We start from the raw sequence: 22,380 nt of genomic DNA on the forward strand, positions 1-22,380 counted from the left end.
TTTTCTGAGTGTCACAAACGCGCACAAAATTTTATCTATCCAATATTTTTTTATTCAGTACTTTCTCAAATGTCTACTAAAGATGTACCTTTCCAAAAAAAAAAAAAAAAAACTAGCTTCCTAATCGCATTTTACAATTGCTTCACATAATTAATTATATATTCAGCTTCCCAATATCATACACAGGCCCCAATTTGGCTGCCAACAATACCACAATTACGGGAGAGACTAGAAGCGCACATCTTCCTCAACCATCTAGTTTTCATTCAAACTCGAGCAACAATTTCCATATTTCATCCCTTCCAGCACCTTGTAATAGCGTCGTCCATATTTGCTGTAAATCACATTCTAGATTACTTTGAAATTCTTCTTACTCTTATTTTTCAATGTCATAATAAAGAAAGAAGAAAACCTTTCGTTATGTTCATCTTTTAGGTCAAAGGTTTTCTAAAATTCGTATTCCTTTCTGATTCCTACTTGCCATTCCTCATCTCTTTGTGATTACTTTGTTGTTTTAAATATCTCTTCCACCACTTATTGTTCCTTTCTAAGAGAATAATGTTCCTGATAAGTCCATGCTCTTCCTTCTTTTCTTCCTCTTTACTATCGCAAAGTTCTCCGAAATTTTCTTCTCTTTCTCTACTTATATCTAATAAAAGAAATAATATTAGAGAATGAATAAAAAATTTCTTTCCTATCTTCCTTCGTTATACATTCCCTTCCCTGTTACTTCCCCCTCCTTCTCTCTCTCTCTCTCTCTCTCTCTCTCTCTCTCTCTCTCTCTCTCTCTCTCTCTCTCTCTCTCTCTCTCTCTCTCTCTCTCTCTCTCTCTCTCTCTCTCTCTCTCTCTCTCTCTCTCTCTCTCTCTCTCTCTCTCTCTCTCTCTCTCATAAATCCTTTCCTTTTTTCCCTTCACGATACATGATCCTTCCTTTTCCTTCTCCTTGTACTCAATCTGATACATTCCGCAGTCCTATCAGTTTCCTCTAGTCCACCTTTCTTCCACATTCTTTCTAATCCTTTTTCACCACAATGATAAAACAATAACAATAGCAACGCATCTTTATCTTTACAAAAATCTATGACCGCTAACCTACTTTTTATCTTACCCGTAACGTCAGGCGAGAAGAATAATTAATCGATCCCGTTAATAGTGCCGGGAACTGTATTTAGGTTAGTACATCCCAGAGGGGCCTCCAATTGGGGCAATGTGGGTGGCTCTTGAGAAAGCATCGTATGTATCCATCGTATGTATTAACGTGATAATTAGTTCGTAGGAGGAGGAGGAGGAGGAGGAGGAGGAGGAGGAGGAGGAGGAGGAGAGAGAGAGAGAGAGAGAGAGAGAGAGAGAGAGAGAGAGAGAGAGAGAGAGAGAGAGAGATAGTGGTGGAAGGGGGGGATGTTAGAGAAACGGTTTGGGGCGCCGTGGTGCAGTTTAACAACGGGTCCTCAAGCTTCTGGGTTCTAATTTTGGCTACTGTCCGAGGTTAGGAAGCGCATGCACTCTGTGCAACTGTTCCGAAATGTAAAAACCAGGCCCTCCGTCAGAAGGTACCGTCCTAGGCCTAATAAAATAAAGAAAACTGGACGTAAAATGAAAAAAAAAATTGATTAATAAGTAAATATATGGAAAAATTAATAAGAATGATATAATCCATATACTCAATAGAATGCGACAGAGTCAGTATGAGTGAAGGATATATATATATATATATATATATATATATATATATATATATATATATATATATATATATATATATATATATATATATATATATATATATATATATATATATATATATATATATATATATATATATATATATATATATATATATATATATATATATATATATATATATATATATATATATATATATATATATACAGTCGTGCAGTGCCAGAATTATAGGTGCCGGAGCTTTATAGAGCGGACTTCTTATACAATTTCTCTATCTGTCACATTTCGTGTTTGCATTCGGTTATTATCATTATAAGGTAAATAGAATTTTCAAGCAAATAAAAGAGAAAAAAAATCATGTATTACTAACAATATTACTAACTAGGAGCATTTTTTTTTTAAATAATAGCAATAATGTATTTTGTCATCAGGCTAAATTGAAACCAAGCATTGAATATAATTAAAGATTATCCGTCTAATTAATTATCTGTTTGCTAAAGCTATGAATATTTTTGTTCAATATTAGTATCAAAAGTGGTAACTTTGTCTCATGCTATCTAATAACTATGATCAAAAGACGTCACACTCACGGACACAACCCACAGATAGGAACGAGAACTGCTTCTTTAGCATGTGGATGGTTAGAAATATAGTGCACAAAATGGCTTGAAATAATACTGAAATTGAAGTAGATAAGGAAGAAATTACCTTAAAAATATACTCGTCCTATATATTTTTCTCTCTCTCTCTCTCTCTCTCTCTCTCTCTCTCTCTCTCTCTCTCTCTCTCTCTCTCTCTCTCTCTCTCTCTCTCTCTCTCTCTCTCTCTCTCTCTCACCATATTCATTTTCTATCGTCTTGGTAAATACGTGAAATTCAAACATTGAAAAATATCCTATAAATGGAAATAGACCTAATGAAGAGTTATGCGAGAAAAGTAACTAATAAATCTTGTAGACTACATTTAGAACACAAATTTTTCTTGGTGAGTTGAGGTGTAAATGAAATTGCCTCCAAAATAACAGCAATTCTTTGGTATTGTAAGGAAAAAAAAAAACTAATATAAGTAGTAAGCTAGAATTCAAGGAGTCTTTCCAGAGGTGTCGGAACGGGAAACACACACACACACACACACACACACACACACACACACACACACACACACACACACACAGATAAGAAGGAAGGAAGGAAAGGAGAAAGGAAGGAAGGGAGGATGGAAGAAATCATTTAATTGCAGCTCGTATTTGTAATCTATTTCTAATGATTTTTTTTTTTTTCATTATTTTCAGTTTTACATCCAGTCAGTATCTAACTTATCTAATTCTATAGTAATGAAGGTAAATGTATGTGTGTGTGTGTGTGTGTGTGTGTGTGTGTGTGTGTGTGTGTGTGTGTGTGTGTGTGTGTGTAAATACGCGCGCGTGTGTAGATGTATGTTTGTCCATGTGTGTTTGCGGGGCTAGCACATGAACAGCACGTCATTATTTGTGATGAGAATTCCATTAATCCTTCATTAATTTTTATCGCCCTTTATAATTTCAATTATTTGGGTAATGAAAACGCAAGAGTAATGCTGCCAAGGTGTGGACGTATTCTGCACTGGCTCGTGAAACTTGGTGTTCAAAGGTCGTTCTGAATGCTTTGTCTCGACATCTTCCATCAAGCTGTCGTGGAAATTATTGATGTCTCCAAGAGCGTCCGTAATCATGTTGATATATTAACGATGATTCCGTACCAGCAACGGATAACATGCACAAATATGAATTCCTTACTAATTAGGCAACATATCTTCGGAATCAAAGTGACTAATGGTATCCGGAATTCTGCATAAATGAAGAAATACACCGATGAGAACTCGAATAACTATTTGAGAACAATTTTCAAAAGAAAGTAAAGTATTTTAGAATGCGAGAGTGAACAAATGTACCTTCTCCATCCACTTATATAACAGTTCATGAGAAAAAAAATATGAAAATATTATTATCATCTATATACGATATTAAATCAGAGAATTTATTCAAATGATGTACAATTACATTACACCAAACCTCACAAAAAAATCTGATATGAGCATTCTCTCCAGCGTGTTTCACATATGCCTTTGATTCCTTTTCTTTCTGTGATCTTTCGCTATTTCAATTGATAAGGACTACTTCATCATCCAGTCGTGTATGGTTATATGCACTCTTCACATCAGTCTCATACTTACAGAATTTCAGACTTCATTTCAACATTTTCTCTTCATTCATTATACCTACCTCACTACAAATTCACCGTCCATTTCTCTCTCTCTCTCTCTCTCTCTCTCTCTCTCTCTCTCTCTCTCTCTCTCTCTCTCTCTCTCTCTCTCTGCAATCTCTTACAAATCTTAAACATACATGGAGGACTCATCTACTCTATTGTATTTTCCCAACACTTTAAACTTATAAACCCAGGCGCTGCATTGGCAAACGAAATACCTCTTCAGTGTTACAACAAAATCCATTCGATACACAATGCCATATACGTCTCTCTCTCTCTCTCTCTCTCTCTCTCTCTCTCTCTCTCTCTCTCTCTCTACGGGCTTCACAACTTTAATTCATTTTTCTCTCCCGAGGTTGAACCAACAACACCACGCCTTGCCCTCCACGCCCTCCTGACCCCTAATCATCTGCTTGTCTCCCACCAGCGTCCCTGATACCTACCTGATCCTCCACACACCACACTACACCTGGTCCTGGTCCTCCAACACACGCCTACATGCATACATGCACACAGGAGGTAACCATAAATTAATGGACACGGGGAGGAAAAGGAGAAAACTAAAGAACTATAAGTGAGAGAAAGTAAAATAGGAAGAAATTAATTAAAACGAATGAAAAAAAGAGGACATGAAAATACCTAACATATATATAAACTATATCACGTCTCTGTCACAACATAAGAACATAAGAACATAACAGGAAGTGGAGGTAGTACGACATCTACCCAAACGATTTTTTACTGCCAGCGAGGTCAAATAGCACTATATGTATATATATATATATATATATATATATATATATATATATATATATATATATATATATATATATATATATATATATATATATATATATATATATATATATATATATATATATATATATATATATATATATATATATATATATATATATATATATATATATATATATATATATATATATATATATATATATATATATATATATATATATATATGTGTGTGTGTGTGTGTGTGTGTGTGTGTGTGTATGTATATATATATATATGTGTGTGTGTGTGTGTGTGTGTGTGTGTGTGTGTGTGTGTGTGTGTGTGTGTGTGTGTGTGTGTGTGTGTGTGTGTGTGTGTGTGTTCTCTCTCTAGAATTTTTTTTTTTTTTTCTTCATCTATTTTCAGTTCGCTTTACAGCCGAGCCATTCAGTCCTCTGTATAACCTCATACACCTGTCCCGTACACACAACACGCCAATATATCGCCTGTCCATAGTAGTTCTCGATGTATTTTTACTTTTTTTCTGTTTCAACTGAATCACAAAAGTCGTACTGAGAACGACGCGACGAGAAAGAATAAAAGAATCAAAATATTCACTTTGGTAACAGGGTATCACATCCCTTTTTCAAAACGGAGACTATTTCACCTGCACTTTCACACATTTTCCCATTGGACGGTCAACCTGCAGCAGATAGAGATAGAAAGTGAAGTGTTAGTCAAAATTCGAGTAACATTCCGTTTTAATTTTTGTTTTTCTCCTCAATGACGAGTCATTTGTCCGATTTTGATTAGCCTTTTCACTCCTGTTTAGTACATCCTTATTTTATCCTTGACCAACCACTCTGAGACGTTCCATCTTGTTCTACAGCCATCTTTAAGTATGATAATGGGTAGAAATTTCAAAACCTAGTATTTCTATAAACTTTGTACACTCATATAAAGATTTCATACACTGTGCTCGGTGTCGTGAATGGTTGCATATTACGAGGAAAAGCTTAGGAATGTATTGTCAGAAGTAGAAATGTACCAATGTATCGGTATCGGTTTCGGTATTGACAGTATCGGCCCATTTAAGGAGTATCGATATTGGTATCATCTTATTTCCTGCCGATACTACCGATGCTTAGAAATGGAATTCATTACATCATGTATCTCACACTGCAAATTATTCTGCTAGGCAAAATTTGGATGTTTTATAGCAATAAAAATAAATAGGAGAGGACCCAAACTGGCGACTTTTCGGTGTTCTCCGGCTGGTTTAAATCAGGAGAGGGTCAGCATCATCTCGCGGTACGGAGCAGTCGTCTGTAAGAGCTATATCATGATGTATCTATTGATTTACTATGCTTTTACTCTTTCCAGCATTTTTCTGTTGTTATTTTGTTATGGCATTTCTTTATAGTTACTTGAGTTGATACGACTAACATCTTTATATAAAGCAAAATATAGTCCCCTGTACCAAGCTTTTTAATTTTTGAGAATTTAATATATCACAAAACCTTAACACACATTTCACTTCGCCTCTGCAGAGGTTACTGTTTCACAAGGAAAGTACACAACTATCTTTGTTCAGTTTTCTTATAAGAAAAAAGAAAATTTGCTGCTGAAACCAAAATAGCCCAAGGGTGCTGCAGTGCTTTTATCACCGTGTCCCTAAGCTGGCATGCCATAGCCTGAACATGGTTTGCCATTAGAGTAAAAATAAATCGTCAGGATGGCCACTGTTCATTAACTAGGTCTATGTCTCTGTGACGCCAATAGGCAATTTCATTATCAGAGTTTGATTTCTAAGTTATGAAAGTAAACTCATTTACGAGGCTTCACATGTTCATGGTTTCTTGTAGTCTATTTTCTAACCTAGAAGGATAGAAAATAACATACTAACTTTGAGTTGTCATCTGAGTAACAAAAGTAATTTTTGTCATAGGAATAGAGATGGTATTAAAACAAACACAATGTATGGATATAACTTCAATTTTATATTAAGGCGTTTATGCCGTACTTGCGTGTTTATAAATACTTGAGCTATTTCAGTATAATAGTATGTGACAATAGAATATCCAAAAATGCACGATATCCAGTTGACTAACTATTCTGTGAAATATTACGATTGGTAAATCTTGCAACTACAGCACAGGAGTTTGGGTCCTCACCTATTGACGGTAATGCTAAATCATTTAGTATAATACAGCGTATTGAGTCCATGGTGCTTAGTAATAGAATATATTCTTTGTTAATAAGTCACTACTGCTACCGTACATGTACGAGACAGGGGCGGGATTCACTAAACAGTTACATCTTTCGTAAGTCCTTAAGAAGTCCGTATCTATACTAAGGGCTATTCACCAAACACGTACCGACTTCGTAAATACCTCAAAAGTACTCTCTCGGAACACTGTAAGCTTAGGTTTTGTAACGCGGACTTATGAGCGTCTTTTCTGCACTACACAACCCCCAAGGTAAACACTGACGAAACCAGGGGTGTTATCACTACCACATTTTTATGTAAGAGATAACATGCAGGCATTTTACTTTGTTGAAATACCTTTTTTTGTTGTTAGATCTTCACTTGTACATATTTTCTTTTAATTCATAACAGCATAAGAAAAAGAAAGCTGTTAAAACCGTCATCACCACCACCACCACTATCACCACCATTCTATGTAATTGCATCAGTGGAAAACAGCCTTCAATAACACTTCCCGCTGTCATCTCTATCAGCCGCGAGTCTAGTCTTTATTACAGGACCATTCCCTCCTGCAGACACACCTGGCGTGGAACAGAGCTCTGCCGTGTACGTGGAGGGGAAGGGAAATGGAAAACAAACGAGAACACGACACAACACGGGCCCAATATTTCCGTCAGCCCTGAGCCTTCTCTTGGTCTAGCGGCCCTGTTTTACATGCAAAGGGAAGACTCTTTCGTAAAATGTGACTTAAAGCAACTGTGTCCTTGCTGTCCATTCTCCATTTGTCTCCTCTCCTCTAGTCTCGTTTCGAATTTCGTTCCATTTATTTCTTCATTGTTATCTATTATCCTTTTTCGTCCTTTTATTACTTTTTCCTCATTTCACATTTTGATATCCTTTTTTTTAGAATTGTTGTCCACTGTTCTTCTCTCCCCTCCCTTAATCTTTTCCGTTTTTTTTTCTTTTATATATCTCCTCTATCACATTCGTTTTTTTTCAATCAGCTTTACCTTTTCTCATTCGATTTTTGTCATTATTTTTTCCTTCCGTTTATTCCGTTCTTTCTCCGTTTCTTTTTTCTAATACTATTTTTATTCCCCCCTCGTTCTCTTTCCCTCATTCGTCTTTTTTACTCACATTCTTGTCTTCCTTTCCTTATTCTTTTCGTTTATTTTTTTTCTTTTTCTTTCCTTCGTAATTCATCACAACATTATTTCATCCTCTCTTATGTCATATACTCTTTTTTATTCTTATATTTTTCCATTTCCCGGCAAACTAAAACTGTATATATATCAAAACCCTTAATCAGTTACACATAAGGTAGTATATATTTACCAGAAGGAATTTCTATTTACATAGGAAGTACTTTGGATGGAGACCTTAAAAATATTGTAAAGATTCCCAATCTATAACGAGCAGACTAAAAAAGATTATCCAAACTTGGGAAAGTGTCTTGAAACTTCCTTTTTCAAAGATTTCAAATTATACCCAGGGGAAAATGTAAAAAAAAAAAATTTGCCATCTCACAAATCCAAGACTTTCGTAGATATTTGTCCTTGCAGAAATCAAATTTTTTTTTTGTTTTTTTATGCAAGAGGGAAAACTCACCAAGGGCAACAAAGACTAGAAACAGGCCCGCTTAACTGCCAGTCCCGATGCAGGTCTAAGGGTCAGCCAAAATAAAGGACCAAATATCTTGAAATCTTTCTCTTGAAAGAAGTCAAGTCGTAGGAAGATTGAAATACAGAAGGGAGTTCCAGAGTTTATCAGAGACAGGTATGAATGACTGAGAGTACTGGTTAACGCTTGCATTAGGGAGTTGGACAGAATAGGGGTGAGAAAATAAAAAAAAAAGCCTTGTGATGCGAGGCTGCAGGAGGAGGGGGAGGCATGCAGATAGCAATATCAGAAGAGCAGTTAGCATGAAAACAGCGGTACAAGACAGCAAGAGATGCAGTGTGAAAGAAGCTGAAGACAGTCAGTCAGAGGAGGGGAACTGATGAGACGGAAAGCTTTTGATTCTGTGTGAGTAGAACCCCCTCCACAAACATGCGAAGAGTACTCCATACAAGGATGGATACGGTCTTTGTACAGACTTAGCAGTTGGCAGGATGAGACTGGCGGAGACGCCTCAGAACGCCTAACTTCATAGTAGATGTTTTAGCAAGAGATATGATGTGAAGTTTCCAGTTTAGATTATAAGCAAAGGACAGAGTGAGGATATTCAGTGTTGAAGAGGGAGACAGCTAAATGTCATTGAAGACGGGATAATTGTCTGGAAAGTTGTGTTGAGTTGAAAGATGGAGGAATTGAGTTTTTGAGGCATTGAACACTTTTAAGTTTTCTATGACAATCAAAAATCTTAGAAAGATCAGAAGTCAGGCGTTCTGTAGCGTTTCTGCGTGATTTGTTGACTTCCTGAAGTCAACAGATTGTCTCTGAAAAAAAACGTGGAAAGGTATAGGGTGGTATCATCAGCGTAAGAGTGGATAGGCCAAGAAGTTTAGTCAAGATCAGTAATGAATAACAGAAAGAGTGGGTGACAAGACAGAACACTGAGGAACACTATTTTTAATAGATTTAGTAGAAAAACAGTGGCCGCCTACCACGGCTGCAATAGAATGGTCGGAAAGAAAACTCGAGATAAAGTTGCAAAGAGAAGGATCGAAACCGTAGAAGGGTAGTTTGGAAATCAAAGCTTTGTGCCAAACTCTATTGAAAGTTTTTGATATGTCTAACGCAACAGCAAAAGTTTCACAGAAATCTCTAAAAGAGGATGACCAAGCCTCAGTAAGGAAAGCCAGAAGATCACAAGTGGAACGACCTTGACGGAAAGCCATACTGGTGATCAGAGGAGGGCGGTGGCGTAGTGGATAAGGTGGTGGGCGTGGGATTGGGCAGACGTCCGTCCACCTGTAGGTTCGAATCCCACCACGTACAGCCTTAAACACTTTGCCATTTGTCGAGTGGTTTAAAGTTTCCTACATGTCACCATGATACCCAGGTTCTAGGTGGTTACACCCAAGATGAGCTTGGGTGGTGATATGGGCCTTAATATGGGTACCACTATAAATAAAATTGCCTGCGCCACTAATGGACAGAAGCTGAACAGCGCTTCCTACACGCTCTTCAAGTGAGCCTACAGGCGCTATAGGCCTTAACGTAAAGAAAAAAAAAAGATAGAGGATTGTGAAGTGACAAAGGTTTGAGAATCTTCCTATTGAGGATAGATTCACAAACTTTAGATAAGTAAGAGATTAAAGCAATATGGCAATAGTTTGAGGGATTAGAGCGGTCATCCTTTTTAAGAACAGGCTGAATGTACGCAAACTTCCAACAAGAAGGAAAGATAGAAATCGATAGACTGAGTTGAAATAGTTTTGCCAGGCAAGGTGCAAGCACGCAAACACAGTTTTTGAGAACAATAGGAGGGACTCCATCAGATCCATAAGCCTTACGAGGGTTTAGGCCGGCGAGGGCATGAAAAACATCATTACGAAGAACTTTAACTGAAGGCATGAAATAGTCAGAGGAAGGAGAAAAGGGAGGGACAACCCCAAAATCATCAAAAGTGGAGTTGTTTGCAAGGGCTTCAGAGAAGATATCAGCTTTTAGAGACAGAAGAGATGGCAGTGGTGTCATCAGGAGGGAAATATGAAGAATTAAAGTTATTGAAGATGTATGCCAGAAGTCTCAAGGAGAGTCGAAGTTTGAAAGATTTTGACATTTTCTATTTATAAAGAAGTGTTTGGTAAGTTGAAGAACATATTTGGCACGATTCCAGGCAGAAATATAAAATGCATGAGATTCAGGTGATGAAATTCTCAAGTACCTTTTGTGAAGAATCTCTCTATGATGTATAGTTTGCAGCAACTTTCAAAATCAAGACTGGAATACCTAGATCAATCAGCAAAGTAAGAGTTTCAGTCAGTGGCAGAGTTGCCATGTGTGTTCCCCAATAACAATATCACTGTGGCAGATTTAATGGAACATATTGTAATGTCACGCCAAACGCTACTGAGATGTAAAGAGAAGCTAATGAGAATGTAAGAAAAGATATTCCCTTATACTGTTTCTCGAAAAGAATACGAACAGCTGTAAAGCTACACTTGTATTGCATCTCTCTCCCTCTCTCTCTCTCTCTCTCTCTCTCTCTCTCTCTCTCTCTCTCTCTCATTATTGTAGTGTTGTTGTTGTTGTTGTTGTTGTTGTTGTTGTTTGTTGGTGGTGGTGTTGTTGGTTGTTGTTGTTGTTGTTGTTGTTGTTGTTGTTGTTGTTGTTGTTGTTGTTGTTGTTGTTGTTGTTGTTGTTGTTGTTGTTGTTGTTGGTGGTGGTGGTGGTGGTGGTGGTGGTGGTGGTGGTGGTGGTGGTGCTGCTGCTGCTGCTGCTAACTTTTACACAATTCTGGGCATGTTATCAAGTTCCATGCGAGAGAAGGAAGGCCATAACTTGAGCGAAACCAGTTTATGACTCTTGAGGGAGTTGTCATCCCTCCTGGCAGCGCTAAAGGTCAAGGTAATGGAGAGCAGGAGGACATAAACCTTTTATCACATATGTACTATTTCAGTGGTAGGAACTAAGGTGAATGGTGCTCTTTTTTTCTCCCATAATGCCACTGAATTAGAGAGTAACGGTAGCTACTTTCAATGGAACATGTTCATCTTAATTCGTCTTGCTGAAACCAAGAGTGAATGAACTTTATACTCTTGTTGTCTAAGAGAAGAATGACGGCGAGATGCGTCTCAAATCACCTCGTCATTGTCTTTTATTACATTGTTCTCTGACGACACAGATACAGAATTTACGACATGAGATTGTACATTTGTCTCGTATTTTACATCACAAGCTCACCTAAAGAAGAAAAATAAAAGAAAGATAAATTATGCTTCCGATCTATTCCTCCTGTGTTTGTTATATGAAAGCAACGAAATGTATACAAAAATCTTTCTTCGGTAAGGGGAACAGTGATGAGCAAAGACGAAAAACTAACAAAAAGTGAGAGGTCGAAAGAGAGAGGCCGAAGAACAGACCGTCAAGCAAAATAGCAGAATGATACAGCGACAAGTAAACAAGGGGAGGATGGACAGTGGTAAACAAAAAAGGGACGGGAAGACAGAAAGACAAATAAAGTCGCAGAAACACAGTGACAAACAAACAGGACCAGAAAGTCTCAACAACAGGAGGATACAGACGGAAAGAAACAGTGACAGATAAATAAGCAGTGAAAATCCAAAACAGACAAACAGGAACAGGAAGACAGAGATAGATAGTCAAACAGGACAAACCGAAAGACAGCTTAAAATGAAATTATAAACACCGACGAGAAGCAAATGAACGGACAGACTCAGCGACAAACAATGAAAAGCCATAGATAAGTAAACGAGGCAGCATAGGTAAGTCAGCCCCAGTAGCAAGAGACGGCGTGACGGGTGCTGGTGACAGACATAACGACCCAAGCCTGATCGTAGCTTGTCTCCGTCAGCGTGTGAGTCACTAAGTAACGACCCGTCATCGTCTCTGTCACATACTTGTTGGAAGTGTTTGTCTGTGAAGAGAAAACCAAAGCGATGAATAAAACAGTTAGATGATAAATTTCACTTAATATTTTACAGCTATGGCCATCTTTTCTATTAATATTCAGAGCAATGCAAAATGTATCATCTGTATAGAGACACAGCAGAGGAGAAATTATTTTTACTTTGATATGCAACAAAACTAATTTAAAGACCTGCATATATAAATTAGTGTGTGTGTGTGTGTGTGTGTGTGTGTGTGTGTGTGTGTGTGTGTGTGTGTGTGTGTGTGTGTGTGTGTGTGTTTATTTTTATTTAATTTTCTCAGTTCACATAGCAAATGTAGCATAGCAATCTCTCTGATCTTCCTCTTCCTCCTCCTCCTCCTCCTCCTCCTCCTCCTCTTACTGCTACTCTACAACAACCACCATCCTCTTCCTCCTCCTCCTCCACCCTCATCCTTCATATATATATATATATATATATATATATATATATATATATATATATATATATATATATATATATATACACACAGAGAGAGAGAGAGAGAGAGAGAGAGAGAGAGAGAGAGAGAGAGAGAGAGAGAGAGAGAGAGAGAGAGAGAGAGAGAGAGAGAGAGAGAGAGAGAGATTTAATATTCCATGTAAAATTTCCGGCTTAATGGATATGGCCTGTAATATGGAAACATGTGCAAACTATATGTATCACATGTAGAATGGTCAATAAGGATATCAATATCAACATCAATTCTCTTTCACTTTTTTTTACCACTTTAGCTCATGTCCTGTGATCAAGTGAGAAATCGACACTCATCAGATTTTGTAAGGGCGGTTGCCAAGAGACCACAGAACTTAAAATAGAGGAGGAGCACAAAAAATATAAAAGTTATTACCACATATCCGAAAAACGCCAGAGACCTTGAATAATCATCCCTGGAACCCTTGAATAAGATTAACACTAAAACCAATTAAGCACGAAATTAACAGAAATCCTACACACATTGTTAGTAAGAGAAACACCAAAAAAACCTGTGAAATCCCCTCTGAGCTCTTTGGACAGCAATCCAACTAAAACCTAAACTACTTTGAAGAATATAAGCTACACTACTTCCTTGTCAGTATCATTCTCCTTTTCCCTTCAAAACACAATTTATCTCGTGTCAGTGAGCCGCCACATAATCTAAAAAAAAAGGGATCATAACAGACTGAGAAGCGTGACGCAGCGGCAGAGGGTGGATGCATCATGGGAAGAGACAACAAAAGAGAGCATCGGGACATGTGAAGCGATATGAAGGTAACTGGGAAGGCGGGAAATATTGCGTGACTGGAAATTCGATTGAAGACGGAGGTGAAACAAAAAACTACAGAAGGGAAAGGGACCGGAGAATGAGAGAACAGAAGGATGGTGAAGGATGGAGAAGAAAAGAAAGGGACTTCTGGACTGATGCTGCAGAGAAAGAGGGGAGAAACTTCCAAGATATATTGTGTGAGAGAACATAAGAACATAAAAAAGAGGGAATCTGCAAGAGACTGTCAGGCCTACACGTGGCAGTCCTTGTATGAGCAAAGCTACCTAATTGCATATAACATCCCAATCCATGTATTTATCTAATCTTTTAAAACTAGATATAATAAGTAAACGAGAAACATAGGAATGAGGATAGTGAATGTATGTAAAGGACAACAATATACATGTGGCTTTGAGGAGAGAGAGAGAGAGAGAGAGAGAGAGAGAGAGAGAGAGAGAGAGAGAGAGAGAGAGAGAGAGAGAGAGAGAGAGAGAGAGAGAGAGAGAGAGAGAGAGAGAGAGAGAGAGAGAGAGAGAGAGAGAGAGAGATGAGAAAGAGGAAAAGTAAAAACTCATGGTGACACAAAAGAGGATGAAACGAAAGAAATAGATCAAAGAAACCAAGAGAAGCAATTGAAGCAAAAAAATGTTGAAACAAAAAGATGTTGAAAAGACTCAATGTTTTAGAGAGAGATAGAGAGAGAGAGAGAGAGAGAGAGAGAGAGAGAGAGAGAGAGAGAGAGAGAGAGAGAGAGAGAGAGAGAGAGAGAGAGAGAGAGAGAGAGAGAGAGAGAGAGAGATCATAACAGTATAGAAAATAAAGAAGAAAAAATACAGCAAATAGATTAAAATGAGAATAAGATATGAACAAAATCAAGAAGTAAACACAACAATGGAGAGAGAATGACAGGTGGGAATAAAAAAGCAACCAAACAAGAAAAGAGAGAATTAAAAGTTAAAAAATATTGCATAGAGACGGAGACAGAAATACATATAGACACACACACACAGACACATTCATTGCCAAAAAAAAATCATACCATGTGAAAAATTAATTGAAATGAATTGATGAAAATAAAACAAGTAACAAATGAATGAATAGATCAATGAAACATCATAAAAAAATAAGATATATAAATTGAATAAACAATCCAATATAAGTAGAATTTACAACATTAATAAGAATAAATAAATAAATAGATAAATAAAATAGAGCTTTGAAGACATTTCTCCCAGACTTTTGGCTAAATCTTAATCTTTTAGGGAACTGGCAATCAAGTGGGCCTACTCTTAATTTTTTGTTGTCCTTGGCCAGCTTCCCCTCTTCCATAGAAAAACAAAATAAATAGAATAAAACAACATAAAGCAAACAAACAAGACAAAAAAACAACACTGTAAACACCTTTGTCACGCTGAAGAAGGCGGTGGAGGTGCGCCAGGTTGTTGTGGCGTTAGTGAGTGTCTCGGTGACCGTCTGGATGAGGGAGGTGTAGTGTGCCTTTGTTCTGGTGTGCGTGACGTAGGTAGTGTCCAGCACCACTTCCGTTAGGAACAGAGATGTGGTGGAGGTGTCAAACTGGGTGATGTGCAGAACCTCCGTGGTGGGGATGTAGTGGGTGGAGGTGATGTACTTGGTATCTATCTTGACCTTGTGAGGAATAAGAGGGCAGGTAAAAGGCTGGACTTGATTACCATGCTTTTCTTGTCCTTCCTTTTTATTCTTTTTGATGTGACAGCGGAAATAATAACAGTTATGGTCAGCAACTTTACAGTGTTTGTCTAATTATGTTCTGCAGGGCGTAGTTTGGGGTTACGTGATGTATGTATTTGTGTCTTCATGTGTGATATACCTAAACATGCACCCAGGCTTCAATGTTGACCTTCCTGCCATGCCTTGGTTATTATATTCATGTGTGTGTGTGTGTGTGTGTGTGTGTGTGTGTGTGTGTGTGTGTGTGTGTGTGTGTGTGTGTAGTAATAGGTGTTGTTACTCGTGGGATGATACTGATGTCACTGATTTCTTATGTAACGTCCCTCATCACGTCACTAGCGCACGTGGAGGCTTCAGTCCGTGTTCTCAACTGAACGCTTTGGGTTTTCATTACAGTGTTTACAAAGAGCAAGGAACTGATTAGTCTGGTTCTCTTGATATTTTCCTGTCTTCCTGATGATGGTGAAGCAATGTTTATCTGTCAATGCAATCGCAAACACACCATTGACAGTCGTAACAACTAACTCTCACTGGAGTTTGAAAAAAATTGTCCATAATGTGACTAAAATCACTCCTAAAAAATAATAACCCTAACTACAACTTTTATATTGTTATATTCCTAATAAAATAATGGGATTCGTCAAATCTTTTCGGCCCTTGACCAGGTTTGTTTAAAAAGAAGATAATAGAGAAATAAAGTAAATCAATTAATTAATTATTCAATAATAATAATAACAGTAATATCAATAACATCATACACATTCATACAGACTTGCCGCAAAATACAGCAAAGAGGTCATGCAAAACTTAATGCACGCTAATATACCATCATACAGCGAGACTTCCATGCTGGTCATTCATTTAACCATCACAAAGACACTCACGGCGTATTGCAGGCTGAGTGTGGAGATGACTGTGTGCGTGACGGTCGAGGGCTTCAGCACGGTACGGGTGAGGAAGGCGGTGACAGTGGTAAGGTGCGAGGAGGTCACGGTATGGTGCGTCACGGAGGGTACCATGAACGTGTTGGTCACCTGCAGGGCGGCGTATTATAACAGTGGAAGAGTTAAGCTAGCGAGTCATCTTCTCTCGTGTCTTAATTTAACCTAACTAGTATTTGTACGTAATTTCATAATCCATCGCCACATGAGCATAGATATTGGGTGCTATGATCTTTTTTCTTCTCTCAAGTTTCTATTCTCTCCCTTCCTGCGATAAGTCAAATGGAATGGACCAGTCTCAGTTGAAATCATAAATTTCTAATATGCAAGAAAAATATCTCTGGTGAAAAACATTATGAATTTTCTGTCTTTAATCCCTTCAATACTGGGACACATTTTTACCTTGAGATTTATGTAAGATTAGACGATTTTGTTGACATTAGGAAGTGTATATGGAGGTCAGAAGATTAATAGCCACAGACTTCACTATCTTAATCCCCTACATAAATTTCTGAAGCTGTATAAAATCATCAAATACTAAGCAGAAAGAATATAGAAATGCGTCATGGTACTAAAGGGGTTAAGGACTAATTTAAGTGTGGAAGAAAATTAAACATTGAACACAGGAGTCTACTCGCTCATAAAGGCTTTCTTCGTTCAGAAAATATGTTCCTACCCTGAGAAAACGTTTCAATCTCGGGCAGAAAAGAACACATGAATTTCATTAGCACACTACCAAGAGGCCATTCATTAATAAAGCTTGTCAGGCAGTCTAATCCTTGAAAGACGGAGAAAGACAAGACGCTCACCTCCACCCAGAGAGTGTCGCTACCGCATATGGGGTGAGCCTGCAGGGAGGACTGAAGCAGAGGCTGGAAGGAGGCCTGACGCGGGGACTGATGCTCTGAATGAAGGTGGGGTTGAAGATTTTGCTCGTTTTGTGACTTAATGTGGGACTGGGAGCTGGATTCGGATTGAAACGGGGGGTGGTACTGGGTTTGGGACTGAAGTTTAGGGTGTTCTTGTATTTCTAAGTGGTAATAGTTCAGGGGCTGAGTAGAGGACTTTAGTAGTTCTGTGTGGTACTGGGTTTGTAGCGGAAATTCGGGACTGAGTTCAGTTTGGGCATGGGACTGAATATCGAGCAATGTTTGGGACTGGACGGAACTATAGCTTTGAAACTCATGTTGCTGCTGTGTAAGGGACTGAATGAGGGGCTGAGTAAAAGATTGGGAGAGAGCAAACGTATAAAGCTGATGTTTTGGGTGGATTAGGGGCTGTGTGTGTAGCTGAGCGAGGGTGTAAGTGTGGTGCTGATGGTGCTGGGGCTGAGTGTGTGTCTGGGTGTGAGTCTGCGCGGCCATCTTCTCAAGTGGCTGGGTAAGGGACTTGGAAGCATGGTCTTGTGTGCTCCAGCAACTTCCAGCAGCGGCCAAGGTCACGACCAGCACTGAGAGAAAGTCGCTTGTTATGCCTCACGTCAAAGGTACACACACACACACACACACACACACACACACACACACACACACACACACACACACACACACACATAAACAAGGCTGGACAAATACTGATAGACTCGAAAGGGCATATTTAAGCAGATCTTGAATACCACAGCTACGTAGGTTGGTCAGCAAACACTAATATAAACAATGATAGACTCAACATACACCAAACCAGAGATTATGTCACAAATCAGTTCTCTCCTTCTTTTCCTTGCTTTCCTACTCACTTCTGCCCTTACTCCTTTCCTCACTCCCGTCTCTCCTTCAATCCTTACCTCATTTCTTCCATTTTCTCTTCATTTCTATTTTCATTCCCTTGTTCTTTTTGTCAATACATAACTCACTTCTCTTACTTTCCTCCTCACACCGCTCATCTCTTCAATATGCTCGTTATTCGGGTCTTTCTTTTTCACTTTATTTCTTTTACTAATACACTTATTCATTCATTCTCTCACTCTTACCACTCATTCCTCCCTTCACTCTCATTTTCTCTCCTCATTCATCTTATCTTTTTTCTCTCATTTTCTTCACAAAACAGAAAAGAAAAAAATACATATATAAACACTTTCCACAACACTACTCTCAGATCTACAACTCACGGAGCACCGAGGCCATGGCGGCGGAGACAAGACCTTACAGCAAAGAGACAGAGTTCTTCCTCACTAGCCGCGGCACCAACAAAGACTGACGGACGCTCGCATTGAGGAACACCTGACCTGGGGTAGGATAGCGAATACACCTGGCTTCCCGGGGGACGAGGAAAGACAAAACACAGAGGCGGGAGTCCCTGACAGATTTTCTTCCTCCCTTAGGTGCTTAACTTTATGACCTGCGAGGGAGGGTGAGCGAAGGGGGAGGTGGTGGTGGAAGAGATTGACGAAAGGGTAAAGGTGGGAAAGGGGTGAATGGAGGAAAGAAGAGCGGAAGGAGGAGAGAGAGAGAGAGAGAGAGAGAGAGAGAGAGAGAGAGAGAGAGAGAGAGAGAGAGAGAGAGAGAGAGAGAGAGAGAGAGAGAGAGAGAGAGAGAGAGAGAGAGAGAGAGAGAGAGAGAGAGAGAGAGAGAGAGAGAGAGAGAGAGAGAGAGAGAGAGAGAGAGACAGACAGACAGACAGACAGACAGACAGACAGACAGGCAGACAGACAGACTGACTGACTGACTAACTGACATTGACTGACCAACTGACTGATTGACTGATTGACTGACTTAAAGACAAGACTGATTGAGTGACATATATATATATATATATATATATATATATATATATATATATATATATATATATATATATATATATATATATATATATATATATATATATATATATATATGTATATTTTCATTTCTCAAAATATTCATTATTTTTTATTCGTTTACTATTATCATCATCATCATCATCATCATCATCATCATCATCATCATCATCATCATTATTAATATATTTCTTTTATTATTATTACTATCATTTATTAGTATTATCATTATTGGAGGTGTGAGGACAAAACAGGTGTTGGGGGTTCAGTTTATTTCTCGTCTGGTTTCACCGTAGCTTCTTCAGGTCGGGAAGTAAACTCAATTCCCTCCACCTGTGTTTTCCAACTTGTCTAAATGTCTAAACATTATTATTACTATTATTATTATTATCATTATTATTATTATTATTATTATTATTATTATTATTATTATTATTATTATTATTATCATTATCATCATCATCATCATCATCATCATCATCATCATTATTATTATTATTATTATTATTATTATTATTATTATTATCATTATCATTATTATTATCATTGTTATCATTATTATTATTATTATTATTATTATTATTATTATTATTATTATTATTATCATTATTATTATTATTGTTGTTATTATTAGAATTATTATCACTATCATTATTATTGTTATTATTATTATGACACACACACACACACACACACACACACACACACACACACACACACACACACACACACACACACACACACACACACACACACACACACACACACACACACACACACACACACACACACACACACACACACAACTTAACTTCAGAAGCGATGGTCAGCATATATTACACTCTCTCTGCTACCCTCACCTCACATACTGTGTCTCACTGTGGGCAAGTACATGGCCTTCATTTCTCAATAAACTAAAAATAGCGCAAAATAAAATTCTAAGATATATCTTCTTTATTAAAAAATACCATTCTACAAGAGATATTTAGAGTAGAGAAAATATTCTTAATACTTCACGCTTCTTTTAATTCACAAACCTATTGGACACAACTCAATATTTACAGTCATTGATAATGCCGTTCATTACCCGCAGAAATATCGTAAATTTAAGATGCCCTACCTTCAGAAATACAATGTATAAGAATAGCGTCATATGTAACGGCCCGAACTTGTATAACATCCTGCCAAACGAGATCAAACTTCTGGTAATTTCAACATGCAAACATATAAAAACAAAATAAAAAATACATATTTTGATTGAACAAAATTTAGCATAAATGTGTACCTATGCTTTGTAATGTGTATCCGTTTATTATTTTTTTTCTTTTCTTTTCATATTTTTTGCTATTGAATACTTGTATAATGTATATATGGTGTCTCAATCAGACTACAGAATGTATTAGTTAGGTTTCTACCTTGGTGACAGCACATTGTATGCAAGTAAACTTTACAATGAAATAGGAATACTTCCTAACCAGGTTAGATATTATGTAAAACTATTTTTCTGTTCCCACTGCATACAATCTTTAATTAAAACCGTCCCTGTCTTAAGAGTTTCGACTCGACAGACCCTGCCTGACATAATTATTGATTGTAAATCTGCCTATATTCCTTAAAAATAGCAATAAACTATACTTACTTATTTACTCACTTACTTACACACACACACTCACACACACACACACACACACACACACACACACACACACACACACACACACACACACACACACACACACACACACACACTGACAAACGGACAGACAAACACCGAGACACGAGGAGACACACCTACATACACCAAGCCTCACATTATACATTATCCCACAGTCACCAGCCAAACACAAAGGCGGTTCAGCTAAGGGAGTGATGCGAGGCGGAGGTCGTAATGCCCCTTCATCAGGCCTAATCAGGAACTTAATCAGTGGGATCTGCCTCCTCTCAAGGTTATCAGGGAAGCGCGGTGATGCTTGGCGGCTCCTCAATGAGATCTTATTGAATGTTACTATTACCCAACCACACACACACACACACACACACACACACACACACACACACACACACACACACACACACACACACACACACACACACACACACACACACACACACACGAGGTTGTCATTGAAGGAAATTGTCCACCTAATTATATACGAAGTTAACTGATGGTGTTTGGATCACGGCAATACATTCATTTGAGGTGAGTCAGTGAATTGTTTAGTCAGTCAGTCAGTCAGTCAGTTAATCAGTAACCAGTCAGTCAGTCGATTGATTAATAAATAAATAAGTTAAAAATGTATTAATTAATAAATACATTAATAAATCTATCCATCAGTCAGTCAGTCAGTTCTCCCTCATCCTATAATATGTTTTATCTACCAAGGTTATAAGAAATGTTTTAAATCTTTCAAATATAACTGATTAACCTGCTTCCCTAAATCGACCTTACACCTGCTTGCTATCCTGCTTATCTTCTAGTTCCTCCTCCTCTTCCTTCTCCTCCTCCTCCTCCTCCTCCTCCCTCGACGTTTTCTTCGCAATGCTCCCCACAGGAATTATTGTAGGAGTTTCCATTTCACTCAGCTTGCATAATAAGATTGAAAGTGTGTGTGTGTGTGTGTGTGTGTGTGTGTGTGTGTGTGTGTGTGTGTGTGTGTGTGTGTGTGTGTGTGTGTGGGTGTGGGTGTGTGTGTGACGCGTTATGTTCAATGTATTATGATATTAAGGGACCTTCCTTCCTTTCTTAAAGTGGTTGGGGGCGAATAATGGAGAAGGAGACAGTGGAGGAGAAATACATACGAATACATAGGAAAGCCAAACAGCAACATATCTTTTGGTCCTTTCAATGCTGCTTGGTAACTACTCACTAGCTACAGGGAAGACACACAGGACAGCATAGGATAGAAAGTGTTTGAGTATAATATCAAATCCATTATTCCTTGTCATGTAAGAATGACGAATGATCAAATACTTATTAGCGTATATCCATTTATAAATTTTGGAAGAGGAGGAGGAGGAGGAGGAGGAGGAGGAGGAGGAGGAGGAGGAGGAGGAGGAGGAGGAGGAGGAGGAGGTGATGGTAGAGATGATGGTGATGATAATGATGACGATGATGATGATGATGATGATGATGATGATGATGATGATGATGATGATGATGATGATGATGATACAAAAAGAGTACAGAGGAAAACCAACCATCAACAGACCTGATGATGATTGTATGATATCATGGCGACTCAGACTAGGTTAGTGTAGAATTACACAATAAATTAATTGAAAAGATTTGAGGAGGA

The 22,380-nt window shown here is 38.0% G+C and overlaps 1 protein-coding gene across 1 annotated transcript in view; it reads right to left on the minus strand.

Annotated features, from left to right (window-relative positions):
- Positions 1-11,554: 11,554 nt before the first annotated feature.
- Positions 11,555-22,380, minus strand: part of LOC123518607 — a 54,603-nt gene continuing 43,777 nt past the window's right edge. Inside the window, exons 2-5 of the mRNA XM_045279504.1 lie at positions 17,136-17,776; positions 16,270-16,419; positions 15,077-15,322; positions 11,555-12,416 (exon numbers count right to left, since the gene is read on the minus strand). Coding sequence (XP_045135439.1) covers positions 12,270-12,416; positions 15,077-15,322; positions 16,270-16,419; positions 17,136-17,690 — 1,098 coding nt within the window. The 5' untranslated portion in view covers positions 17,691-17,776 and the 3' untranslated portion in view covers positions 11,555-12,269. The remainder of the gene's footprint in view (positions 12,417-15,076; positions 15,323-16,269; positions 16,420-17,135; positions 17,777-22,380) is intronic.

The sequence above is a fragment of the Portunus trituberculatus genome, chromosome 44, assembly GCF_017591435.1.
Source record: "Portunus trituberculatus isolate SZX2019 chromosome 44, ASM1759143v1, whole genome shotgun sequence".
Lineage (NCBI taxonomy): Eukaryota > Metazoa > Arthropoda > Malacostraca > Decapoda > Portunidae > Portunus > Portunus trituberculatus.